Source organism: Aythya marila, assembly GCF_965140915.1.
Source record: "Aythya marila genome assembly, chromosome: 13".
NCBI lineage: Eukaryota > Metazoa > Chordata > Aves > Anseriformes > Anatidae > Aythya > Aythya marila.
The window spans coordinates 694,209-721,048 of NC_139054.1; the positions used below are offsets into that span (position 1 = coordinate 694,209).

General features: G+C 56.6%; 1 protein-coding gene across 2 annotated transcripts in view; it reads left to right on the forward strand.

Moving 5' to 3' along the window:
- Window positions 1–15,698: 15,698 nt before the first annotated feature.
- The window catches only part of STARD8 (StAR related lipid transfer domain containing 8), a 50,306-nt gene continuing 39,164 nt past the window's right edge, over window positions 15,699–26,840 (forward strand). Inside the window, exons 1-2 of one of the 2 annotated variants that reach the window (XM_082771217.1) lie at window positions 15,699–15,981; window positions 19,547–19,580. In XM_082771217.1, the coding sequence (XP_082627343.1) occupies window positions 15,937–15,981; window positions 19,547–19,580 (79 nt within the window). In that variant the 5' untranslated portion in view covers window positions 15,699–15,936. Of the gene's footprint in view, window positions 15,982–19,546; window positions 19,581–23,790; window positions 23,871–26,840 lie in introns of those variants that run through there. The other variant, XM_082771223.1, reaches the window with a different exon arrangement.

Below are 26,840 nucleotides of genomic sequence, written 5' to 3' on the forward strand. Positions count from 1 at the left end.
CAGGGATTCTTCTGCCTGAGGAATAGAGGGGGAGATCTTGGAACTTCAAGAAGGTGTTAGGTGAAGTATAGGATCACACGACTTAGCAGAATTCTTGCTTGTGCTTGGATTCTCACTGAAGTTGAATATGCCTTATGAAATAATAGAAGTTCATCACTGTTATGTGTTGGTAAGGAAGAATGTGTTTGACTCTGTTCTTTTTCACTTGTAGGGTGGTGAAATGTACATACAGTGCATCATAGGATTGGGAGCTTTCACTTTGAAATCAGATTGCAGCAAAAAATAAGTTGGGTCCAATTTCTTACTAATTAGAGCAGGGCAGAAGGGAACTGTCTTTGCTCCCGTTCATGTATTCTGTATTTATGTTTCAGCCACTTTGCATGTCAAGGGTGTGTTAGCCGAATGCCTTCAACACCACAGCTACAACGACTAGTCCGTATATCCAATGAGGGAGACGGTGTTTACACTGGATAGTTACAAATCTTTTCTTTGCCACTCTAGAGTTAAAAGTTCTGGAGAAGCAGTCAAGACTAATCAGAAAAGGGACTTGGCCATCATATTGGCTCTGAATATTGAAAATGGAAAACTAAGTGTCTGGAGAGCACGAAGTAATGTATATTTAAAAAACAGAAAAACTGAGAAGTTGAAGCTTTGATCTGTAGGATGTTTGGATGCTAATGCGCCAAACAGGACTTAAGTCCAAAAGTTTCAAAGTGGGTTGAAGGAAGGAAAATAAATCGTGACGAAGGTGGTGGCTCTTACGGAGTATCCTACAAATTCCATTCTTAATTGATTTTATGTGACTTTCATTTGGTTGTTTACATGGTCAGTGTTCCAACATAAACACATGCAAAGTTGCATATTGTTTCTTTGTACTTACAATGAAATGTGAGAAACTTTTCTATAGTTTTTTTTTCTAATACTTTTATAAAAGGAGAGGAGGCTTGTTCTCCAGCGCTGTAGGTAGATGTATGTTGCCTGCCTGGAGAACCGTACGCAGGCATACAAGTGGGTCATTTATATTTCAGCATAGGGATTGAAACCCGGAGAACTGGTTGTTGCAGATTGTACAGAAATTATTTATGTTGCCCATTATTTTCAGTAAGAAGTCCAAGGGGAAATTTTAGAATGTCTTGGAGGTGAAGAAACTGCTGTTAAAATGCTCTTTTTTTTTTTTTTTTCCTGAAAATGAGTATCAGATTTCCTTTCTCCTGTAGTAATGCAAATAGACCTGAAATTGATGTAAGTGGGTTCTGTTAAAGTGTAAATATATGTAATTTATATTTATATATAAAAATGAAGTCTCTGCTATAAACACTATAAATACTTGGTAATTGGGATAGAAACTTTTAAATGCGTGGACTAAAAGTACATTTTTGCATTTCTGGGAGTGTGGAGAAGAGAAGAAAAAATCAGTTACTCTGCAGGGACCCTCGTTGGTCACAGAACAGTCATCAGCGAGCGTGTGTGGAGCTGAGAGCTGTTCCTGCTGCCTCCCTCACACCTCGGCGTGTGTCTCTTTTAAGTTGCTGCGAGGGGAGCTCTGGTGTTTCATATGCTTGGGTATAAAATGGAAATGGGGAATTTTTAAGCATCCATTAAATTATTACTGATAAGGAATGTGATTTTTCTTTATTTTTTTTAGGCATGCTGTTTCCCATTCATTTAAACATTAGTTTGGCTTTGTGAATATGAAAAGAAATATTCAAGGGAAGTAGAAAGATAGTAAAACTATTGATTAGTGAGTTGAATTCTCTGAGGAAGAAAATCTATTCTATTTCAGCACAAGAATTTAACCGTGCTTTTATAGAAATCCTTGGAATTCTGTCTCTGCAGTATTTAATATCCAGTGTGTCTTGAGACTTAATGTGGTATCGTATCTGAAAGATGATTGGGGGAACATTTGATTGATCCAGCATCTTTGGGGAAAGAAGGAAACTGAAGAGGAATTAAACAAAATCCCAGTTTTTATCTTACTTGTCTTTGACTTTGATGTGTCTCATGATGGCTTGTTCTGTAACATACTGCTCTTGGCTTATATAAGAGAAGGAAATTATTTTTATATTAACTAGATTCACTTTTCAACTGGTCACTAGAGATTTTAGTCGAGTTATTTTAACTCTGGAAGAATATGCAGAAATATACTGGTTATATAATGAAGTTTTTATTATTATTTTAAAACCCATGGCGATCCATTAGTGTGGAAACCATCATTTTCTAAAGCAGTGAAACGTAGAAGTGGATTTATATCACTGAAGACTTGCCATAAAGCTTTAGCTGTCAGGAGGCAAGTAGGAAACGAGATTTCCTAAGTTTTCATGTCTCCAGTTGAATAAAGTTATCCCTTAAGTGTGGTGGGTTTTTAATTGCCGTTTTCTCTAGCAGGGTAGAGGACACTTCTTGGCCAGCAATCCTAGCTGCTGTAGCTCACTGTCTGACCTCGTTCCTCAGCTTTCTGTTGAGAGATGTGCTCGATGCCAGTGTGATTAGAAGCATGCAGTGTATCTCATCACAGGTAATTTCCCCGCCACAACTGTGGTGGGGAAATTATTGGAATTGTTTTAATCAATTGTTGAAAATTTTCACTAAAAGTGGCTTGGCCTTTAAATCTTGAATCTACTGAAAAGCTTAGCCGTTCTTATAAGTAGAATAGAATTGCTTGGAAAGGCAGCGAGCAAGCAGTGAGCATCAGTGCAAATGAGCATCTGATTGAAAATTGGGTGACTTGAAGTCTTGTGTGGCTTCAAGAAATCAAGAAGCCAAAACTGTAATTTGTTCCTCAGCCAAATTTTGCTGCTCTGTACTGGCACTGCTTGTACTGACTCAGCTTGCCCCTCAGCAAGCGGCTGGTCCCCAGAACAAGCTAGATACGGGCGCATCACAGCATGATTGAAGCATTTCAGGTTTAGGCAGGTGAAATACTAATTGATACTCACAGGCTTGTGTTGGTGATGTTCCTTTTAACTAATGGCATTGCGTGAAGGAGCTGAGGGTGCCTGCTCATTGAAGGCTACTTGGTCTTGTTCAGCCAGTTACGTAGTGCTTGCCTCCAGAAACACGTGCAGGTAATCCGTGTGACCACAGCGCAGGGCTTAATCTGTCATTAAAGCACGTGTGGTAACTCCGTCGTTGGGCTTTCCAAGGGGAAGAAAGCCTCTTCCTTCTTGCTTAGAGCTGGAAAGGCAGCAAGAAGAAAAGCAGATGCCTCACATTTAATGCAGTGCTTTAACTTTGCTGTGGAGAACGTGGATGGTTCTCTGGTGCATAAACCAAGCTTTCTTTCCCACTAAGATTTTTTAATACAGCTTATTCACTGAAGTTACGGGCTCAAGTCTGAATTTAATTTTGATCTATTTAACCCCAATGAAAATAATTTACCTTCAAAATGTATAGATTCAAACACTGAAACACTTAGGGGTTAGTCATATATGTGGATGAGAAGCACCACAGATGCTGTGCTGCAGGCAGCCAGCGCCAGTGCTGGGCTCTGCAAGAGGTGAGGAGTGCCCGCACGGACAGGGCGCAGCGCTCGTCTGCGGCTGCTTTGTCCAAAACACATCGTGTGCCTGGGGATCTGGAGGGAATTGAAGGAAGGTGGGGTAGGAAACTGTTGAATTCTCTACTCCTACAGAATTTTTCTAAGCATGGAAACTGTGCATGTATCAGTGAGTTAATGGCAGCTGGTGGGAGCAGCGCTGTAAGGTGTAAGTGGTGTGTCCCTCTGCTCAAAAGAGCTGCTGCTCCTACAGGTGCATGTAAATACCTGGTGTCCTTATGTTCTAGCCAATTATAAGGATAGTTTTTAGGAGCTAGGACCAGAAAGAGCATTTTCGCTGTACCCACTGAGCCGTGGTCCTACACAGAGGTGCTGCAGGGAATCCAGCATTCGGCGTTCTGGGAAGCAAAAAACAATTCTCGCTAAGGGTTGATGACGGGACGTGCCCGGGTGCCAGCAGCACTCAGGTTCTGCAAGGAGCAGGCACAGAAGAGGAGCTGTGCACTGGCAGCACCAGCAAGATGCGAGGGTGAAAGTCTCCAAGTCCCTGCCCGCCGCTTCCTCCCGGGGCAGTACGGAGCCCAGGGCAAAACGCGTCGGGCGTGCCGGGGCTGTTCTGTGCCCGGCGGTGGCATTGGTTTGCTCGTGCTTAAATCTTGCTTCTCCTTCTGCCTGGTCACAGACCCTAAACGTAAAAACAGCTGGGCTGGTTTGCCTCGAAATCAGCATTGATGCAGGCAATCCTCGGGCTGCCAGCCACTTCGGAGAGGGAGGTGTCAGCAAACACCCCCCTGCCAGCAGCCTGCCGAGTGGGTCTGAGCAGCACTGAGCCCTGCCGCTAAAACGTGAAGGTAATGAAGGTACCGGGGGTAACGAGGGAGCGGGGGGGAAGGCAGTCTGGTAAATGAATAGCACTCTGAAAATATTTCTAATAATGGAGTTAGAGGCGGTGAAGTGAGGTACGTCTGTGTAGTAGGGGTGCAAAGGGCGCTTTGGGAGCTGGCTGTGCTGGCTGCGGAAACTTTGCTGAAGACAGTGGCAGCGCTTCGGGGGCCTCGCTACCTGTGTTCTCCAACGTGTTGTGGAAATGCCCCGTGCTCACAGGTGGGTCACCAGGTAAAGCAGCACTGGGTGCTCAGCTCCCTGTGTGCCCGGGCACTGAACGCTGCCTGGGCGTGCTGGTGGGCACCTCGGGACGGGGGGACAGGATCCTGGATCCTGCCATGGCACGGGGAGTGATCCCCCCACCCCATGGTTATTTCTGCTCTGTCGGCAGAGATTTAAAACGCGGCAGCCCTGTGTTTGTTTGTTTGTTTTAAATTATTATCTGGTTAGTGAGAGCTGCCATGTGCAGTTAGAATTCCTTTCCTTGAGGCTGAGGTTCCAAGTAAGCAGCACGTTAAGACTCTTAATTTTGTGCCTGGCCTGTTTATGCTGTGGGGTCTGCACCTATTTGGCCTTTTCTATAATACTGAATTTTGAGCAAGAAGATTACTTTCAACAATGTTTACTGTGGCAATGAGGAAATGATTAAGTGTGCCTCTTTTTCCCATAAGATGGCAATAATCAACATGTTCATTAATCTAACTTCAGTTAGAATTGCGCACTGGAGATTGTTCAGACCTTTTGGCTTATTTCCATCTATTAGTCAATTAACGTGTTCATGCTCTGAAGCGTGCTAGCCTTTTACACTTCTGCAAATTGTGAAGCAATCGCTCAAAGCAATTCATTTTTAACCTTTCCCAAGTTATTGCTAGGTGGAAAACTGAGCAGATCTTAAGATTATTTTGCATAGCCAACAAAAAAAAAAAAAAATGGCTGCAGCAGCTTGGAGCCCAGCCTCAGGCTGCTGACTAACTCTTCTCATTGCTCGTGGTCAGGTCTGGGGAAGACCCCGAGCCCTGGGCCTGGGGGCCAAGAATTTGTCCTGTGGGCACTCGCTGCCGCTGCAGGGCAGCAAAGGGACCGGACAGGGCAAAGCGCGCCCAGCAGGCAGGGGTTCAGCAGAGACGGCGAGATAAAGCCGCAAAGGGAAGGTGTGGTCGGGAGCCCTACGCATGTGGCTGCTGCTTGTGGCTGGAATCGGGGCCGCTGCCTTGCTCTGCTGCCGTCCTTGTCCGGGAGGCAGTGCCCGAGCCGTGCTCTGTGTGCTCATCTGCAGGGTTTCTCCTAGATTTTGTTCTCAGTCCCAGTGAGGATAAAAAGCAGTGAGGTTGTACCTGTTGGTGTGGGGAGTAAGGCTTTATTTTCCCAGCGGTTACTTGCCTTGAACTTTGTCACCATGCACCTGCATTTCAGAGTTCAGAGCGGCTGCTGCGTGGGACAGCGAACAGGGGCAGTTTTGTTCAGTTTGCTACGGCCTCACTGTGCCAGGCACATCCACACGGCTGGGCCGCCCAGCCTGCTGCTCCCCATCATCAGCCTGCTGCTCCCCGTCAGCTGCTGCTTGTGTTAAGGGTGCTGGATATCCGTGAGAGCCTCGGGGACTGCAGCCTTCCTCCTGTAAGGCAGGAGGGCAGCAGCCGTGGCACGGGGAGCTCCCAGTGCTGCCAGCCCTACCCTTACTGGGAGAGAGGGAACAGAGCAATTGCTTTGTCTCTGCTCAACTTCTCCTGGGTGTGCAGAAGGCATTGCCCCAGCCCATCACACGCAGCCGGAGGTAACGTCTCCTTCGTCCTGCCTTGAAGCAGCTTCAGCAGCACCCAGGCCCAGCCTGCCTCAACGAGAGCTCCCCAAACCCCATCTCTTCCCCCAGCTCAGGGGTGCTAGCACTGCAAAGAGTATAATATGCGAAACAAGCTCACTCTAAAGGGGTATCGGCAGTTCCCTATTTTGAGTGAAATGAAGAATACAAAATAAATGGGGAAGGCTGAGTGGCAGTCCTAGTGCAGCTGCATAGGCAGCATCCCCTGCAGGAGGTGTATTAGAGGACACCACACAGGGAGCTGCTGTGTCGCTAGTTAGCTCTGTTCCAGTGTGCACAGAATATTTTAAAGCACTCTTTTTCTTTTTTACCTTTTTATGCTATGCAGGCTTCACAGAGTACTGAAAGGTCTGAAATGAGTGGAGAAGAAGCTGGGTGTTGCAGCAAGGCGATCACAGAATCAGTAAGGTTGGAAAGACCTCGAAGATCACCTGGTCCAACCATCTGCCTGCCACCACTACTGCCCGCTGAACCACGTCCCTAAGCACACAGCACATCTGCCCTTCCCTTGAACACCTCCAGGGGTGACTCCACCACTTCCCTGGGCGCCCCGTTCCAGTGCCTTACTGCTCTTTCTGAGAAGAAATTTTTCTTAATATCCAACCTGAGTAAAGTACGAATGCGTCTCGAGTAAACACTGCTACACCCCTTTCTGACTGGGTGGAATGGAAATGGGGGTTCTGGAAAAATAAGACGAGCAAAGTAATAGTTTTCTACGAAGTGGCTCTCGCTAGGGAAGAACAAAGTGAAGCCGGTCCTGCATCGCCAGTTTGCCTTCGTCAGACGGAGATTTCTGCCCATGGACAATGGAGACGGAGAGCACAGAACATGGAGCGAAGCCACCTTTTACTCCAGGCCAGCAGCACGAATTCCTGGCCTCGTCTTCTTCAGTTCCCGAGGAGGATGGAGGTGTCTACAGCTTCTTCTGTCCGTGGAGCAGCCAGCACGGTCCCGGGGAGGAACCCGACTGCATGTCCCCAGGGGAGGACTCCTCACCTGTCCCCGGGGCAGCCTGCGGGCACCAGCCGGGTGGTGTCAGCCTCACGGAGGGTCACGTGTGGCACAGAGGGGGCAGCAGAAACGAGAATGAATCACCCAGAAGTGATCAAGTGCTGGCCTTTAATGCACATTTTCAGGCAAAGCACAGGCGTGTGCTCAAGGAGAGTGAAATGGACGCCGAGTGGCAGCTCGAGTCGCTCTGGGCAGCGCTGAGGACTGAGCAGGGCATCCTGGACGGGGAGGAAGACGAGGATGATGTTTTCCTTCCTTCTCCTGGGCAAACAGCAACGTGGCCCAGCTGGCAGGTAAGTTTGTCTGTCTTTTATGTGCCCTTACGGTCAGAACTCGGGCACTTCAGAGAGGTGGTGGCTGCGGGTGCTGTCACCTGCCTCCCATCACCCACCCCTGGGGGCCTGTGACCATTGTGTTTGCACAGATGCCTCGGGCTCCTGTGAGCCACCCTTGGACTGACCAAGCAATCTGCTGAAGAGTAATTTCCAAAACCAGGCTGAGCCTCTCTAGCACCTGGCATGTCCTCCTGCTGTTAACATAAGTACGTACGTGCATAAATGCTCTGCTTTGTTCTTTGTTCAATCAGGACAGGTGCTGCAGAGGAAAATCTGCAGGGTAATGAGGCTTAAAATGAAGAGATCCCTACCCAGAGTTGCCGCTGTTTCTTTTTCTTGCCCTGAACAATTCCATTATCAGGGTTTTAACTTTAATTTTGCTCTGCAAAAACAGAATAATAGCTGTCTGCTGGCAGACGTAATGAGGCTTGAGAAGTGCTCTGTGCTCCCCTGCAGGAAGGTGCCGCACGGCCCCCGGACGGGCTGCCCCAGGGCAGCAGCGCCAGCCCCGGTGCCCACACAGGCAGCCTGGGGACACGGTCAGGAGAGCTCGGAGGGGTCCTGCTGTGGGCTCGTGCAGCTGCCACAGGGCACCAGCATTGTCCCTTATGTTCCCGGTCATTCCTGGGGTCCCTGCAAGTCTTTTTAAGCCCCCCACTTCATCTCAGGCTGAAGCTTCAACTCTAGCCGTTGCTGTTGCCTTTCTGCTCGCACGTCCTGGCTCAGAGCTTGCAGCCTGTGCTCGAGGCAGGCGTGTTGTGCTCAGGATGATCCTTGAGGTGTCAGCAGTGCTCTGGCCAGACGCGCTTGCTTCCACGAGGCTCTGGTGCAGCCAGGTTGCACAGAAACCTCCTGCCCTCTTCCTGCAAACCCCACACTTGGAGCTGAGAGCGTGCCTCCTGCCTCCCCCTGAGCCTGTCCTGGAGCCGTGGCCCCACGCCGTGCTCGCACTGCCACGGCTGTTGGCAGCTGGGGCCAGATGTGGGCTGGGACCTGCCCGTGCCTGGCACCGTGACACAGCCACATCCCGGGCAGGGGCAGTGTGGCTGTGATGTGCTGCTGTGCCAGTCTGTCCCGAGGCTCGTGAGGGGGATGCTCGTGTTTCTAACACAACCCCAGGGGTGTGAAGCCCTTTCCTTGATGCTCTGCCCCATCTGTGACGTCCCACGGAGAACTGAGTGCCCTGAGGGGTCGGTGCCTGCTGCTCTTCTCCCCAGTGGAAAGGGCGGAGGGGAGCTGCTGCTGGTCCCTCCGTGCTTCTGCAGCTCTGCTGTCGCCCTGAGCGAGGCAGGGATCTGTGGTGAGCTCATCGGTCCTACCAGAAAAAGGCAGGCTAAATTTCAGAGCTCAGCAAGAACTGCTGGATTTCGCTTGAATGGTGCTTTCTGCTTCTTTTCAAGCCTCATTCTGGTGTTTTGTGTTGCTGTCTCAGGATCATAAACAGCCGGTGCAATTATTTATACCATACACTTATTTAAACCCTCTCTCTCCCCATAACTCAGTCCTCCTTTAAAGAAACAAACAAATGCATCTGAGCGCTGGGATGTGGTTGCTGCCTCTTTCTTTTTCAGGGCTTCTGAATTCTTTGGGAAGGGCGACAGCAGCCCGAGACAATGCAGGCTCACCCCGCGCTGTGAGCAGTGTGGTCTGGCCGCCTGCCCTGCGCCGGGGCGCTTCCCGGGGCCGCAGCAGCGATGGGACCAGGCGCCAGCACCGAGACGGGGCCGCAGCCGGCCCGCTCCTGGCACATGGTTTACAAGCAGCAGCCCCAAGGCATCCCTGTAATTCGGGAAGGAAAGGTGCCTTTGTTTTGATGTTATATTTTGTTAAGAGCCTCGTAACCTGACTGTCAAAGCATGGATGTTTCCAAGCGTGTGGCTCAGAGACACAAGGTCCGTGGTGCTCTGGAGGTGCTGCTGGAGCCCCGTCCCTCCCCGTGCTGGGGCTGAACCTCACGCATGGGGCTGTGGGCTGGCGTTTCCCTGAGTCAAAGCAGCACTGCTGTGTCAGTCTGTGGGCTGTCAGGGCAGAAATTCTGCCCTTACATCTCCCCCCTTTGCTTTCCTCCTCCGGCTCTCGGCCTGCCGTGGGCCAGGGCAGCAGAGCACAGCCCAGCCCTCGGCGTGGAGCCGCGGAGCTGCCCCGCTGCTGGCGGCGTGGGTCCAAGGGCAGGACGTTCCCAGCGGCCACAGGGGGCCGGGGGAAGAAAAGAATTTGCTGTTAAATAATAAAGCTTTTGTGCGTGAGTGTTTGCCTGAAGCATGCTCTGAAGTGTCCTTTGAGTTTTTCTGGCATCCCCAAAGGTTAGCGGCAGCGTGCGTGGCCTCCGTCCAGCCTGGAAATGCCTCTCGGGGCTGCGGCTGGTGGGCTCGGGCCGGGCCCTCGCTGTGCTGCTCCGTCCCCTGAGCGAGAAGTGCCTGCCCCTGTCAGTGCCACTCCTGGCCTAAAGAAGGGGCCTGAGGTGAGCCGGGAGCGTTTCCCAGCCACTGCCCCTGACCCTCGGCGTGCTGGGGCAGGTGGGGAGCCAGGCACGGCCATCGGGCCCTGTCTCCCTGTGCCCCCGTGGGTGCTGGTGCCCGGCCTTCAGGGAATCTTTCATCTGGCCCCATGAAAGCCTCGGTGCTGCCTCTGGGCAACGATGTCCTGAGCTGTGAGCGCCTGTGCCCATGGGGTCGTGTCGGTGTGCCCGCTCTGAGAGCGAGGGGAGGCTGCGTGCGGCCTCAGCTGCGGGGGTTAAACTTGCAGAGGCTGCCCTGCTTTGCAGGGAGCGGGGCTGCACCTGACAGAGATTCCTCGGTCGTCTCAATTAATCCCAAACCCAGCCAGAAATGTGCCTGGGACCTTCCCCAGCCAACAGCTGTCCCCGGAGCTATGTGCTAAAATATGAGGCGGTCAACCCGAATTCACCAAATGGCATTTAATCGTGAAAGCCTGCAAGACAAACGTGCCCCTGTTGCCTGTGATGTTCTCTTTTTGCTGGGGGCTTTGTTTTTGGGGTTGGAGGCTTGTAGGCAGGCACCGGCTGGCACATGTCCCTCCTGCACCTGGCTGGCTGCAGGCTGGGTCCAAACCCCTTGTGTCCCCTCAGCCCCTTCCTTTCCCTGACCGTACGGTTGTCTTTCACTGCAGCACGTGGGTTTATCTGCTTTGGGTTTATCTGCTTCTCTGCCCCGTTCTGCCCTGGTTTTGGCAGCCTGGCTGAGGGAGGGACCCCAGGGCCCCTCGTGCCTGGGCGTGGGGCGGCCTCATGCAGGCTGTGCCCCGGGTTTGCTCCGTCTGCCCGCGCGTAGCACAGCCCTTGTTGTCGCTCTCCATTTGCCATACGAGCCCTCCTGCTCTTGCTAATAATACGAGATGCTGGTAATTCCTCGTGCTGGTCTGGCGCCTCTCTTCTGGGGGGGAAGATTAATGTTGCAGCCATGGGCTGGCAGCTTGGCGGTATTCCTGTGAGGAAGGGAAACGCCTGTGAGCATTCTGCTGGTGCCCCTTTTTTTGTAAGATATGTACGTCTCTGGTGCTTGTTTTCATCCTCGGGATGCCTTCAGCAGGCTGCTGCTGGCGGCCCTCGTGCGTGGGAATCGCTGCGGGCTCCCCTCACACCCCTGCTCCTCAGCGTGTGGGTTTGCGCAGCGTTGGGACCAGTTCGGCTGACGTGCCTGGTGGGAGGCCTCGTAAAAGTCACTCAGCTCTCCCGTCTGCATCGCTTGGGTCTGTTTGCCAGGCCTCTGACTTGTCTGGTGCCTTGACAAAGTTACCGTATCAGTTTATGCATCTAAATTGCGACCTCCCCGCAAGCCCCATCCTCATCAAAGCCCTGGGGTACTGCAGGACCACGAACTCAAACTGCCCCCCCAGTGATGGCCAAACGGGTGGCTGTGAAGGTGGGTGGATGCCCGAGCTCGTGTGCTTTGGGATGCTTCAGCCACCGTTGTGCTTCCAGCAGGGCCCAGCGAGCAGGGTGCGAGGGGACAGCTGCTCAGTTTGTCTGGCTGCTCCAAGCCTCCAAAGCCAGGCTTTTCTCCCGCAACGCTCCTTTCCTGCACCTCGTGCTCCCCAAACAAACCTCTTCTGCTCAGCACGGCACCGCTTTTGGGTCAAGTGTATTTTGATTGCCCTAAAGAGCGGGAGGAAGGGGTTATTTTTTGCTTCACCCGAGGGGATGGGTGCAGCTATTTTTGCCACTGGTGTCACTCCCCTCCTATGCGCACGGCGAGGCAGAAGGACGGCGAGCCGCAGGCCTGGGGGGAGGCACGCCGTCCGGGGGGAAGCCAGGGCAGGCTCCTTAGCGAGGCTGAAGCTTCAACTTTAATGGGATTTACTGATACAAAACTCCTCTTGTCAAAGTTTTCTGGCTAATCACTGCCAGCTTGTATTCACAGAGTCCCTGTGAAGTGGAGCGAGAGCACAGCCCTGCTTGTCCAGCCGACCTTCCACAGAAGCACCCTTGGTGAATTTTTTTCAGTGATGTTCTCTCTGATTTTTCAGTGATATTCTCTCTGATTTAGCAAAGTTGGGGACTTTCGGAGTCTCTTTGAGGACTAGTCATCTGAGAAGTCTGTTTGCCTTTTGTGTATACACTAAATAACCCAGTGTTTGTTAAATACCTCTGCTGGTAGTTGCAAACACCAAGGCCCCCTTTGCATGGAAATGTGCAGAATACGCTCGGCTGGGGGCTGGGGGTCTCCTCTCACAGCCTTGGGGAGCCCAGGGGCTGGCAGCTTGCTCGGGGCAGTGCCTGTCCCCGGCAAAGCCATCCCCGTGGCACCAGCATGGACACGGAGGGGGCCGGGTGCTCATGCCCACTCTCTCCCAGCTGTTGGGGAGCCCCTGGCTGTGCCCCTGCCCCTGCTGGTGCCCCCCGGCCCCGCTACGCCTGCGGGAGCCGCACTGCCACGAGCCCGTCTGTTTGTGGGTAAATTCAGGGTGCCCTGGAGGCAAAGGGCAGGGCGTTTTCCCTCTGTTTTGGCCACAGCATGAGTTCATTTGCTGTATTAATAGCTTGCCCAGCGTTCCTCAAAGTGGAAGCAGCAACTGCCCCTGGAAATAACTCTCCTTTGTCGTCAAACGGCCTTTTTGTTTGTGTGCCTCTGTGTCAGGGCTGACTGTGTCGGCTGGTAATGGACAACCCAGGCTGGAAGCGCCCAAACCGTTCCTGTCGCTTGGCATCGCGCAGCTCGGCTTTGGGTGCGGGGTGCTCCCGTTCAGGGAGGGCATGTTGCTTCCATGGGAATTCAGTTTGCAATGAAAACCAAGCAGGAACGCTCTCATGTGCTAGAAGAAAAGTCTTCAGGACTTGGTGGCTTACTCACGTTCCTGACGTGCATTGTTGGAGACTGCAGCTCGCGTGTCGGGGTTTTCTTAATGAGGAGCTTTTTAAGAGAAAAGCCACAGAAAGCAAAGTGGAAAATCAGGTGGGAAACTGGATGTAGAGCAAGAGCAGCTTGGTCACGTCCTCTGTGCCTTCATCTTCATCCCCCAAACTGTGTCTGCGCTCCCGGGGGGAGCAAGGTGCTGAGAGCAGCTCAGCCGCCGGTGGTCCCGGTGACGGCTGCTGTGGGGCAGGGGCCACGTGAGAGCTGGAGCTGCTGTGCCCTGCAGCTGGGGGCTGCTGCTGCTCCTGGGGCAGCGCTGGGCGGCGGGGGGCAGGCACCAGCGAGCCTCCCGCGCCGTGCTCCCAGCGCCCGCCTATCAATTCAGCATTATGAAAATAAAAGGGTCACTGTTCCCGCTATGCCAGCAGGGCAAATGCCTGCTCTGCAAGTAGCTGCGCTCCTCCTGACCTCTGGGAAATGCCTGTACGCAGCAGAAAGTGGAAAAACACTGCATGGTAATGACTTGCTGGAGCTGCTCGCTTGCAAGGAGCGGCTTGCCTCGTGCTCACACCTCTTCAGATGGCCCACGCTGACCGGCAGGCCTGGGACCAGCCCCGCAGCTGAACCAGCAGCACCAGTGGCTTCTCCTGCTGGCCACGATGCTGTCTGGAGGCCACCAGCCTCTGTTATTAACCCTGTGCCTGCGTGCTCCTGAGCAAAGCAATGGCAATAAGGGCTCGTCGGTGGGGTGGGAACAGCTCTGGCCACAGGTCTGCTCAGAGGTGATGTGGGACGTGCTGGGTGATGTGCTGGTGTGTGCTGGTGCCACACGTGTGCTCCCAGGGGACAGCGCTGTCGTGTCCCAGTGCAGGCGAGCTGCCTCCGTGCAGCGCTGGGGCTGGCGGTGGGCATCCCTCGGAGCCTGGCCCTGCACAGCACCAGCAGGGCTGGCCTCTGCCCACTGCAGATCCCCGGCTGCACAGGGACAGAGCCCCCTTGCCTCTAGAGCCAGGTGCTTTAAAAGCTGAGCTCCAGCTTGAAAAGGGCTCCCAGGTCAGTCTGGAGGTGACAGTGATACGTGTGTGTGTGTATAGGGGTGGAATTAACAGAAATTGCATTTGCTCTTCCTGCTGAACACGGGGACCTACGGAGCAGGTACATCAGAAATGCTGGGAAGAGACAAATGCACCAGTGGGGTCTGTGTCCTGTGCCACTCAGCAGAATACCCGCTCTGGGACGTGGTGTGTGCTGCTTTCCCTGTGGATCCAGTGCTCTGTAGTTATTCTGTCCAAGCATGATACCCCTGGTATGTTGGAGAAGGGTCCTAGATTTAAAATTGCTTGGATGCTTTTGGGATGACTGGGTCAAAAGAAGCTACACAAGTATGCAGAAGACTCCGTGGTTTGTCTCCGGGCCCTGGGAAGGAGACAGCTTTCTCGTGTTTGCACTCACTTCTATTTTTTTTCTGGAGGAAGTGGGAAGAGGACTTCATGCCACAGAGCAAAGTGTGAAGCGAGCTGCTGGCTGTGCCACTTCTCTGGCAGCACAGAGCTCAAAGCTGTGTGGCTGTCACACTTTCTGGAAGGACTTTTTCTGTTATTATTATTATTATTATTATTATTATTATTATTATTATTATTATTATTAGTTTGTTTATTTATTTTTGAGGGTTCCTCCATTGCTGTCTTGAGAGCAACTTCCAGCAGCCTGTTTGCCACCCGGTGCCACCCGGTGCGCTGTGTGCGCAGAACTGGGCCGTGCAGGCACTGGTCCTGGCACACGGGGTGGCCCCTGGCCCGAGAGCCCTGCTGGAAAGAGTGACGGGTGCGAGAGGAAAGCAGTCGGAAGGGAGCCCAGAGAGCTCTGCTCCCCTCCAGGCATCCTTCCTGTGAGAGCTGGCCTCGCACCCGGCACGGGCTGCGAAGGCAGCGATGGATGTGTCTGCACCAAACCCCTGCAGATGGGCAGGGGAGCCGGGTACCCCCACACTCGTGCCCCTGCCCACCCCCTGGCCTGGCAGAGCGCTTTGCAGGCACCCAGGATGCAGGATCCCCTGCTCCTGCGGGAAAACCCACGGGAAGCACTGGGAAGCTCTGGGGTGCTCTGGGGAGCCAGCGAGGGGCAGGTGGGAGGCTGCCGGGGGGGTGCTAAAATCGGTGGCTTGTCACGGGGGGCTGGGTCCCCCCCGCTGTCCTGGTGCTGCTGCTGGTCCGCGGTGAGATCCGGGTGGCTGAGCCCTGCTGTCAGCCCGGCCTTGCTTGTTCTGAAATAATCTCATAAATCACAACCCGGTGTTTTTTTCCTGGTGTGCACACCAAGGCTTATTCCAGCCTGGAGGCTGTGTACCCAACGCCCGGCTGCTTGCACAGGACTTTGTGGCACTTCCTTTTATTATGGTCTTTCTTGCAAACAAATGCTAAGCTTACACAAATGTTTGCAGGAGGAAGATAAGGAGCTGTGAATAGCTGTGAATAGAGTCAAAATGAATGGCCGGGCCATGTTTGGTGACTGTTTTTTTCTTTCCCCCCCCCAGTTTTCTCCCAGCTGGGGTGGCTGCCGCAGGCTCACCACGGGGCCTCTCTTGCAGGGGACCCGGGGAAACGCCCCGAGGGCGCTGGGGAAGGTTTGTCCCGGGGGAGCGGAGCTGCTGGGAGCCCTCTGCGAGCGCCTCCGTGACCGCTCCTAACGGGCTGGAGCCGGGGCCGGAGTGAAAATCGAAACCAGCTGGGGTTGGGTTTCCGACGCCCTCCGTGCGCCTTTGACAGCGGCGGCTCCGGGGCCGTTTCTTTTCCCTCTCCCCCCGGCGCAAGCACCGCCGGCGGCTTCTCAACGGGGAATTTCATCGCGATCCGCGACCAACTGAGTAACGGTGCAGGGTTTGAATCCGCGTCCCGCCCCCGCGGGCAGGGCTCCCTGCCCGGCCCTCCCTCGGCTGCCTGCGCCGAGCCCTGCCCGCAGCCGCTGCCTGCCCGCGGCTCTGCCGCACCGGCACCCATGGGTGCTCCGCGCCGCGCTCGCCCCGGGGCCGGGGGTCTCCCCGCGCTCTAGCGCCCGGCGAGCGCCTGCCCCGGGCACATCATGCCCCTGCTGGACTTTTTCTGGGCTTGCTTCAAAAGAGCCAAGGTAAGGAGCTGCCCTTTAAGCAGCGCCGGGGGCGCGCTCCCCGCTGGTCCCCAGGGAGAGCCGCCCCGAGGCCAGGCCGGGACGGAGCGGGGAGGTGGCACCGGTGGAGCCCGGTGCGTGCCGTGGGGCGACGTCGTGCCCGTGACACCCGGCGAGAGGAGGGTTTGGGACGTGCCCCATGGGGACTGGCTCAGTGGTGCCACTGGGTGCTGTGTGTGTGTGTGCTGCTGGCTCGGGTGCCCTCCCTGCCCGCTGTGGGTCTGCGGGACGTGGCAGCAGAGGGTTCGGGTTCCTCTCCCTGCGTTCCCCCCATGTCCAGGCTCATTGCAAACCGCTGGCAATAACGAGCGGTCCCTCTCTGCTGTAATCCCGAGGTGCATTCCTCCCCCCTTCCCTATTTTGTTGGTAGGCAGCTGCTTCTGAGCTCTTATTGATAAGTAGAACAAATCTCGTCCCTCTCCATAACGTGAGCACTCACGGCCAGAAACCTTTCCTCTGCCTGGGTCAGGTCCTGCCCGTCCGTGGGGTCGTGGCTGCAGGAGGGCAGCGCACGCCTCTTTGTGCACACGCGTGTGGCACCGGCCCCGCTTCCATGGGGAGCCCTGGTCCATGCCTGCAGCCCTGGGGCCGTCCTGCTGCACGCAAGGAGCTCACCTGGAGGCCTGGGCTGTGCCAGCGGGGCCGTGCACGGGGCTGGTTGTGCCTCTGGCCATGCCAACCTGAACGCAGGGCGGCTGAGAGCGGGATGGCGGAGCAAGGATGGGGGCCGGAGGCCCCGGGTTTTTAATTTCCTGCAGCAGTCGTTCCATGGCATCTGGCATTTTTCATCTGGGCTTAAAGCACAACGCTCTGTTAGCCCATCCCTGCCTGTTGTGTTAGTTCTGTTGTGTCACACCTGTGTGAGGTATGAGGGGTAGGTTTTGGGGGTACCGTTAGTGTGGGTTTCGGGAGCACCAGGTTGGAAAAAGCACGAAAATCACTGCACCAGGCGAGGGTCTGCAGGGGTGAAGCGCCTGTGGAATGCAGGCTCTTCCCCGGGGGTTTCAATACAAAGCTCAGAATAGTTAAGTCTAAAAATAACATTTGTGCAATTCATTAATAATATTAATAGCTGTCTTGTCCCTGCTGTCTCCAGAGAGCTTAGCACATCCTCGTTAACCCTCCTTGTCCCTGCAAGCTGTTGTCATCATCATCTTGCTGGCAGAGATGCTGTGGCAGGGACCGGGGCGCATCCCCTGCAGCGTGTCCCGGCTCCATCCCGGCTCCATCCCGGCTCCGTCCCTCGGTGCTGGGCGCACCCAGCACCCACCCGCAGCCTCGTGCCCGATAAAGGCTCCCATTGCCCGTCTGGGGTGGCACCTGGGGGTCTCTGTGGGACACCTCCTGTCCTGGCTGTCCCCAGCCCCCCAGCTGCACATTTCCCACGTGAACCTCCCCGCCAGGTGCCTGCATGTCAGGGCAGTGCAGGCACCCCAGGGCTGCTGGGGACGTTTGCCGTGGGGCGGCTGGGCCTTGAGCTGGCACAGAGGGGCTGTCCCAGGGGGACAAGCCCTGGAGAAGAAGGCTGAGGTTCCCTCCCCTCGCTGCCCCCAGCTACCTGCTGCGGGGAAAGGAAAATCCTCACGGAGAGGTGTGAGCAGCACGGAGCTGCCCTGGCAGTGAGTGGGGCCGGGGTGGGAGCTCCCCGGGAGCACAGAGGTGGGGGGCACACGGGGCAGCGATGTTCCCGGTCTGCTCAGCTGGGCTGAGAGCTGCCCGGGGGTGTTCGGTGCTCGCAGGGCCCGAGGACGTGGCTGCTCCGTGTTCCAAATGCAATGGGGATGTCGCGGGTGAGGGCTCTGCTTTGGCCTTTTTTTTCCTCCTTTTTTCCCTCCCTGTGCCTGTGTTGCTCAGCTACTCGCTACGGGAGGCAGAAGAATTTCCTGAAGGCAGAGAAATGCGCAGGGCTCTGTCAGTGGGGTTAAAGCTTCCCGGGTTAAACGAGGTGGGGCCGTGGCCGGGTGGAAGGTTTTGTGGGAAGCAGAAGGCCCGGGGGCTGCAGGGCTGATGTCTGGGGAGCTGGTGATGGTGGATCCGAGAGAGGTCCTGGGGATCATCTCGCCACCCAGCGCGGACGCTCTCCAGCTCCCTGTGTGCCGCACGTGGCACCGAGGATGCTGCACAGGACCCCTGGAGGGGACAGCACGTGGCAGCAGCCGCCTGCCCGGGTTTCTCCCTGGGGAAGGAGGTTTGGGAACGCCCAAGGAGCCCATCCTGCAGACACAAGCTCTGCAGGGCAGCAGCGGTACCCCAGCTCCAGCCCCTGCACCGGGAGGGGTGAAGCATCGCCCCACAGAGCCTCCTAATGTGATAAAGGCGTGGGCAGCTCCCCTCCAACCAACAGCCACAAAGGTACCAAGGGCACATTTGGGGTCCCGCTTTCCCGGAGCCTGCCCCAGCTCAGTGCAGGCATCGACCCGGTGCTGCTTTTTCTGTCCGGTGCCCAGAGAGCCACCGGCACGGGGGCTGAGGCCCGGCAGCTTCCTTCACACGCTGCTCAAGTCCCACCGACCTGCAGTGGCCTCTTCCTTCAGTGTGGGAAACGCAGGGCACGTGGTGAAAGTAAGGTTGGATGTGGGGAGGAGAAGGGCCCCTGAGAGGGAGCGAGCGCTCTGGTTCGGGGCCTCGGGCTCCAGGGTTAGGGCTTGCTGGGCTGCAGCCTCTGCCGAAATTCCCATGTGGTGGCTTAAAGGAAAAAAGGCTCCTGCATGAATTCACCCTGGGGCAGGGGCCAGATGTCCTGGGACCTCTCTTCCTCTGCTCCAGCTGTTTCTCATGCCTCTACCAGAGCTGCTCTCCAGCGGAGCTGCTGCAGGCTCCTCCCGTGGGACGGCGGTGCCTTCCTCCCCGTTCTGTTCTGGAGAAAGACCCTAACGCAGCTGATTCCTGCGACAGCTGCTCGCTGAGCCCTCGGGGGTGAGGCTGGCATTCTTCTGAAATTTGTCTTGGAGAAGCAGTTGTGCTGCCTGCACCGTGGTGGTGCCTTTCGCCCAAAGCCCGTAGGATGTGTGTCCGCACGGGAGGGCCGCGGGTGTGGGCAACCAGAGCCCGAGCTGCAGAGAGGAGCGGCTGGGGCGCGTGGCGAGGGGTGGCCGAAGGGGACTGAGCTGCAGAGAACGCGTCCTTTGGCTCTGCCTGCTCCAGCCTCCGGGCCTCAAAATACCAAGGGAGGAGGAGGAGGAGGAGGAAGAGCAGAGCCCTGTGGCCAGAGGGCTGTGCAGGGGCTGTGGGGGCAGCAGCGGAGCCGGGTGTGATGCTCGATGTGTGCTGTGTGGGCAGCTCACGGCACCACCTGCAGCGCTGTGGCACAGCACCGGGGTCTGCACGCGTGGGGACAGCCGCGTCCTCCTGATCCCCATCGTGGTCCCGTGATGTGGATCTGATGGCCCTGGGCTGTCCACCTGCCCCGTCCCTGGCAGTCTTCTGGGGACTGAGCTGGATTGCATGAAGAACACAAACTGTAGGAATCTAAGAATATGTGAGTTAAAAAGATAACAAAATGATTTATTTTTCTTTCTTTTCACAGTGTTTCTCGCTGCTAGAAGATAAAAAAGATGCAGGTAAGCTGAGACAATGTTTCTCTGGGCAGGAATGCTCTCCTTGTGGGTTGGGCAGGGTCATGAGAAGAAAGGAAAGGACCAGCCTCCGCGGGGGCTCCTGGTTCCTTCTGCCAGCAGTGCGATTTTCCCCCAAACCCTGATGTTCCATGCGAGCAGCACGGGCAACCTCGGGCAGGGGGTGCCAGCAGGAACGCGCAGCCGTGGCAGGGCAGGGCAGGAGCGGTGCAGGCTGTGCTGCTGAGCCGAGCGGTGTCAGCACGCAATGGGAAATGCGGTGCCCGCAGGATGTGCCGGGGGATCCCCGCGGTGCTGCTCCCAACCACCAGGACCTGCCCTGGCTTTGCGTCCGCCGAGGGGTGAGCTCCGCGCCCCGGCTGCTGCAGGAGCCCGGGCGCACAGGAAAACCCTGGGCAACAAAAGGTGCTTTGTGAAGGAGCTCCGGAGGTGAGCCTGGGTGGTCTCCCTTCCCTTTCAGGGAGAGATTAGCAGCGTGAATGTCAGGAGCTTGTTAATGGGGTTAGAGAGCCCTGTGCGAGGGAAGGGGCAGGGAAGACTCCGCCAGATCACATCCGTGGCTAAAGCTCATTTGGGAACAATGTTTGGAGGCTGTGTTTTTTCCCTTGGCTAAAACAACCTGTGAAACCCAAGTGTTTCCTGGTAAGGACTCAGGTCTGTGCTGCCCCGAGTTTCACAGCTCCCAGCCCTGTGCCCCTGCTGGGTGTCCTGCAGGGCGCTCTGCCACGGGGTCTGCCCCGCGCGGGGGCACCACACCGCTCGGCACCGAGCCCGTGCCCCCGGACAAGTCCCATTCAGCGCCCGGCCCCTCACTGCTGGCCTGGCTCCCCGCTTCCTTTCTGACCTTCAGCTGGGCTTTCCACGCTTTGTTCTGCTGGAAGCAGAAAGGAAAGGCTCGCGCACAAGCCGTGCGTGCTGAGATTGCGCCGTCCCTCCGAATAAATTCCTGTTGAGAGCAGCATCGGGCGTCCCCACACGCAGGTCTGGGAGCACGCTCTGCAGATGTCATTAAGCAGTGGCCTCGGTCTGACTGCTGGGAGATGAGGACTGAGCTGGCAGCTTCCTTAAATACCTTTACAAAGTGTGTCAGGCGGTGCTGATGATACAATATTTCCAACGAGGGCTCCTTCCACTGGGCATTGTGCAACAACAGGGAAAAGCAGCACTAGGGATTCTGCTGAACTTTTGCCCCTTTGTGAAATAATAAGGTTGTATTTACCCAGCATCTGGATCTCCAGAAACAAGCTGCTAAATTTAGCCCTTGTTGATGTGTTGTCACAGCTGAGTTATTCTTTTTCTACCCAAGCTTGCTTTGCACAAAGGATCTTGAGTGGGTTCTGCTGATTTGGAGCTTCAGGCGTGAGGCTGCCGTTTCTCACCCGACTGGTGCCCACATGTGGTGTGGGCACGGGGCAGCATCGCCCTCCTGCTCTTCCCCCTCCTCCTCCTCCTCCTCCTCCTCCTCCTCCTCCTCCTCCTCCTCCTCCTCCTGCTGGCCCCAGCCTGCAGCTCTGGTGCCCGGGGTGCGCGTCCCTCCTGCTTGCAGGTCACCTTGTGCCCCGTGCCCGGCGGTGCTGTGCTTGGGGGCAGCGGGGGAGGCTGGGACCTGGCTTTTTGCCACCGCTGGCAGGCGGGAGGAGAGGGACGCCTGCGTGACAGGAGGGTGGCAGCTGCAGGGAGCGCGCGGAGCAGCGCCGGGGTGGGACGGGGCGCCCGGGCTGGCTGCGGTGACCCCGCTCCAGGAACTCGTGAAACTCTGAGAAATCGCCGCCTGCTCCGCGGTGGGAGATGTGGCAGTGAGCCTGGGTTACAAGTGAAGTGGTAGGAAGTAGAAAAACTGAACTGAATGTGATTACTGGAGGGTTTGGCGTGCCATGTGATGAGAGGCAGTCTTCGTTTCCCCTTCCCGTCCCTGCCTGCCCGCGGGTCAGCCCTGGGCTGGGCTGTGGAGCCGCACTGAAGCGCTGCCCCGCTCAGAAAGCGGCTTCCAGCCCGACCCAGGGAGCCTGACGGGGCCGCATCCTGACAGCACTCATGGTGCTGCCCAGCTCTGCGCTCTGACGGCCGCGCTGGTGGTGCTTGGTCCTCTCCGAAGGGAAGGGAAGGGAAGGGAAGGGAAGGGAAGGGAAGGGAAGGGAAGGGAAGGGAAGGGAAGGGAAGGGAAGGGAAGGGAAGGGGCTGCTCCTCGCCCCTGATGCTCCATCCCCTGCAGCCTCCGTGGCCTCGCTCCTGGGCGCTCTCCTCTCACCGGGGTCAGCCCTCCCCTTGGTAGCATGAGATGCTTTGTGATCTGTTCTAATGTCTTGGAAAGCAGAGAGTTACTTCCTAAATGAGAATGTACACACCAAAATCACCCTGCCGGGGCAGTGTGAGTGAAAACAAATAGTTTGTGTTTCTTTCCATCAGCTCTTTTCTCCAGCTCTGGCTGGAGATGCAATCTCCAGCATTTTCTCTTTGGCCTCCTTGTGAACTCGAGGTTATTTTTGCACGGCAGAGCTCTCTGATGTTTGTCCATATTGCTTTAATTTCTGCGAGAGGGTGGGTTGGTGCTACAGCCTTTGTAATTAGGCCTCCGGGCGCAGCTGGGGTTTGCAGCCTCTGTCGTGTCCTGCTGACCGTGCCCTGGGGATGGATACCCGTGTATTCACCGGTAGGTGCCAATTCATGCTGCCTCAATGACTCTGCTTCAGTGCTGTCCATCGCTGCCCTTGCTGCCCCCACCCCACCAAGCAGCTCCCCAGGATCAGCGCCCTGCTGGCTGCAGGAGCAGCTCCCGAGGGCTGCCGGTTGCGCGCACCCTCAGCCCCGCGTCACCAACAGCCAGCACGGGGCTGAGACGGACGTGCAAAGGGCTCCTGCTTTTATCTTGACCTACAGCAATGCGAAACGCTCTCAGTTTGTTCTCCTGTCACCTTTCTGCTCTCTAGGCTAAAAAGCAAACACTGCTGAACAAACCCGTGCCTTCCCAGCCACCCTCTCCTTCCCAGGCTGAAGGGCAGCCCGCTGCCACGTGCCGCAGGGACTGTTCCTGAGAAACAACGTGAGACAAAGTGAGAAAAAGTGCTCTAAAAGAAAAGCAAAATCAACTTGGCCACAGCTCACTTTTTCCAATAAATGATCACGAGGAAACTATTTGTCAGAAGCGAGAGGCACCTCCGGCCTGTGAAACCAAGCCGTTTCTTGCCCTTGTTCCCCTTCTGCCTATAAAATGCTCCGAAACTCCAAAAAGCAGCAGGCGCTGCAGGAAGCTGAGACTCCCATCCCCCATCGCATCCCCCGGTCCTTCGGGGGCTTCCATTTCAGGGTCTGGAAGTTTTTCCGTTTCCTGTAGCTAACAAAATGCAGATTCCCCCTCCGAGCAGCAGGGTCCTGTCAAGAAGTGGGCGATTTCTCTGAAGGGCAGAGGGGAAGAGCTGCTGGAGGGGGGGCTGCTCCTGTGCGGGGAGCGAGCTGGGGAAAGGCCCCGGCCGTGGTGGCGAGGCTGCCGTGGGCACAGCGTGGTCAAGTTCCTCCTGGGGCAGCAGGGAGCGATTGAGACACGCTGGAAAGAAACTGCAGGCAAGGAAGTCCGCTTGTGTCTGCAGCATCTGAGTCGTTTGCATGAGACCAAAGGGATCGCGAGGGAAGCTGTGAGTGTGGGTACCTCCAGAAATGAACATGGGAACGGACAGCGCAAACTGGAAGAAGGGTTTGGCCGTGCGGGGCTTTCTCTGGTAAGAGCTTTACGTGGACGCCAGCTAAAAATGCACAAAGGGAAGGTTTCCTGTGCCTGGAACAGTCCGAGAGCACTTCTGGAGAGAGCTTTGCTGTGTGTGGAGGAGGCCCTGGGCCGTGCAAACAGGACCGTGGCGGGCGCTTTGCGACATTCACGTGGTTTTGTGTTGAAGCATGACAGCTTGGATGGAAAAAGGCGGCGTGGGCTGTTTGCAGCCCGGGCTGCAAGTGGTAACTCCTTCTCGTAACGGGGAGCACCGGGGTCCTGCCCGAGATGTCCTCAGCGCTCTGCCCCCTGCCTCATCCTGGGGGGCGAGGGGGCCGGGAGCGCGTTGGGGGGGCCCCGGGCGGTGCCGGGTGCCGGGTGCCGGAGCCCTCCCGGCCCGGGGGCGGCTGCGATCGTGCGCGGCCCCGCCCGGCCCCGGGCACCCCCGGCGGGGAGGAGCCGCCGCCTGTTCCGCACGGGGGCAGCGGCCGGGACCCGGAGCGGCACCGGGAGCGGGGCCAGGAGCGGGGCGCAGCCGTCGGGCTCCGGTTGCTCCCTGGGGCTGCGGCCAGCAGGTGAGGGCCGGGCCGGATCGGGGGGTGGTGGGCACGGGGGGGCACCCCCGGCACCGCTGCGGCTCCCCCGGGGCTCCCCCGGTGCTGCGCTCCCTCCCTTCCCATCGCGGGGAGGGGCAGAGCACCCAGCTCCGGGGCGAGGGGCGAGTGCTCGGTGCTCCCCCAGCCCCGGGCAGCGGGCAGGGCACCTGGTCGGTGGGGGTGTCCCGGGGGCAGGTGGGGGGTGAAGGGCAGAGCGTGGCCTGGAAACACGTGCTGAGGGGTCCTGGGGCTTCGCTGTACTTTTGGTCTGAAATAGCGTGAATTTGGTGATGTCCTGGCCCGGTGTCTGTGCTTGCTGCTGTGCCTGAGCAGGCTGAGGGCTGTGCCAGCGGGACAGGTCGCGGCTGCTGATGGCTGCAGGGACACGGCGCTGCTGGCGGGGCTCGGGGTGCTTGCGGTGACCTGGGGGGGGTGTTTGGGTAAGGCAGAGCCTTCGGCCTCACTGCGTGCACTGCGGGTGCTGACGCTGCCTCTGCAGCCAGCTCCCTTGGAACGGCTTCTGGGTGTTCAGAGCATGAGGGGGTGTCTGAGCCCCTGTCACCCTGCTGCTGACAGCACTGGGGGGAACAGAAGTGCTGGGTCCAGCTGTAAGAGAGCATCCCTGCTGAGGGCAGCGCAGATTGCCCTGGTTGGTGGCAAACTGCTGCAGTGCTGTGGCTTGAGCCCAGGGCCTGTGGGCTTGTGGCACCCCGGACCCCTCCCCGTCAGGTCTTTACGCACCCTGGGAAAGCCCTGCCCCGGCAGTCACTGCAGCCCATGGAAAATAACCCTGCTCCTCTCCGTACCCTCCTGAATGCTTCACCCGATGCCCACTCCGTGGTGCTGACCCTCCGCTGCTGCTGAAACGTGATGCTTGGGGGAAAAGCTGAGTTTGTCACATATAAAAGTTCTTCTCTTAAAAAATGGCTTTAAAATCCCCTGCCTCCCACCAACCCTCCAAAAAAAGGAACCCCGTACATTTCGTAAAAAAGGGGGACTGTTTTGTGTTTGGTAGCGTTGTAACGATACTTCCATCGGCCTTTGTATTGAGACTGTTCAAAATGTTTGAGGAATTCTTCTTCATTTCAAACGTCAGTGCTGAGACTGGTTTGATGTGGCTTTTAAAGATGATTGTGATAACAGCCTGCGGATAACAATCTTGAAAGCAATTTATTTTGAGTTATGTGAAAGAGGAACTGTGGTTTAGTTTCTCAGTCTGCTCCAATGCTCCGTGAACAACCAGATCCTGAACCTGCCAACTCGTGCCTTCTGCTGCTAAATGGTCTCCTTGGGAATGGTCCAAAGTACTGCTGATGGACGGCAGTAATTCCTCAGGGACGGCAAGGTCGGCTTAGATTGTCGCAGGTGAGGGAGGAAATGGAGTTTTCCAGAGTTAAGCTGTTACGAACGTGGCGGAGGAGAGTTCATTAAAGCTCGGTGAGAACATTGATCGGATCCAGTGTATTCTGGCAAACATTTCAGCTGTTTCCAGTGCTGTGCTTGTCTCAGAGGGAGATGTATGAGGGCCGTGAGCTGCCAGCACACCACGGCCACCTCCCCGCCAGAGCCCCCATGGGGACCCTGCTGGGGACATGGGCACCCCACGGCCCCGTTCAGGTCCTGCTGGTGCAGCCGGCTTTGTGGTGGCCGTGTGGTGGCTGTGGTGGCCGTGTGGTGGCCATGTGGTGGCTCCTGGCATGGTGCTGCAGCCAGGGGCGTCAGCCCGGTGGGCTGGGGAGCAGGGGGGGCAGGAGCCTCTTTGGGGACCTGCAGGAGAGCTGCGAGCACGGCCTGGAGGTGCTGCCCCCAGCCCTGGTTGCTCCTGGTGCTGGTAAGACCGGGGTGAGTTTAATCAGCACCGTGGCTGCTTTCAGTGTCTTGGTAAGCCCAGCGTGTGCTTCCCGAGGCTGGGCCAGGATGGAAAACCACTTTCTTAGACTTGCAAACCGCCACCGTTATCTCTGGAACGATAACCCTTCCTGGGCACTCTCCCCCCAGCCCCGTACCAGCCCCGCAGTGGTTAGCATCTGTGGTGGCACCTGGCTGCAGACCAGCCCTGCCTGCCCTGGTGGCTGTGTGGGGACGGGGGGGTCCTGGCTGTCCCCACCCCTCGGTGGTGCCGTGTCCACGCAGCACGGGCCAGCCCCTGCTGACCGCAGTCCCCCCGTGCTCGGGGAGGAGGCCCCGGCACGGTGGGTGAGGCAGGAACAGTCGGGGTGATTGAGCCGCTTGCCTCTCCTCGCCAGCGTGTTTACCTTCCCGGAGCTGGAGGCTTTCTGCTCCGCTTCAGCACTGGCCACATAATCCGGATTCCTCAGATAAATTCCTGCTGTTTCTTTGAGATCTGTGGCTGCTGTTTTAATTGCCTTGAGCTCCGGGCCAGACACAGGATCCTTGTTTTATGAAATCAGCGCCTATGAATGATGCTGTTGTGCGTATGTCTCCGAGTTTCTCTCGCTCTCCCTCTCGCCCTCCTCCCCTGGAAGCCGGGGAATTCGGCCCTGGCGGGGCGCTGCCTGCTGTGCCCGAGCAGCTGGCGGCACCGGCTCCAGCTGCCGCTTCGTGTCCGCCCTGAGCTGCTTTCCCCAGCAGGGTGCCTGCTGCCAAATCGCCCCGTTGCCCTCTTTCTTGCTGATAACACCTCGGGAACCTGCATGGGTGGCTACCTGCCGCTATCTGCATGCTCTGAGGAAACAAACCCATCTGTTCTGCCCCGGTAACGTTCCCAGCGCAGGGCCATGTGCGGCTCTGCCACCTGCGGCCGTGCCCAGGGATCCTGGCGTGGTGTCCGGGGCCCAGATTCGCTGGGGACACACCGAAATGCGACGGGCTGCCACGGCGGTGGTGGAGATGACAGCTTTTATAGCCCCGGATTAAAAAAAGCGAGCAACTGTTGTGCAGCCGGGTGGCCAGACAGAAATAAACAGAAACAGGGCTCCGCGGGGCGGG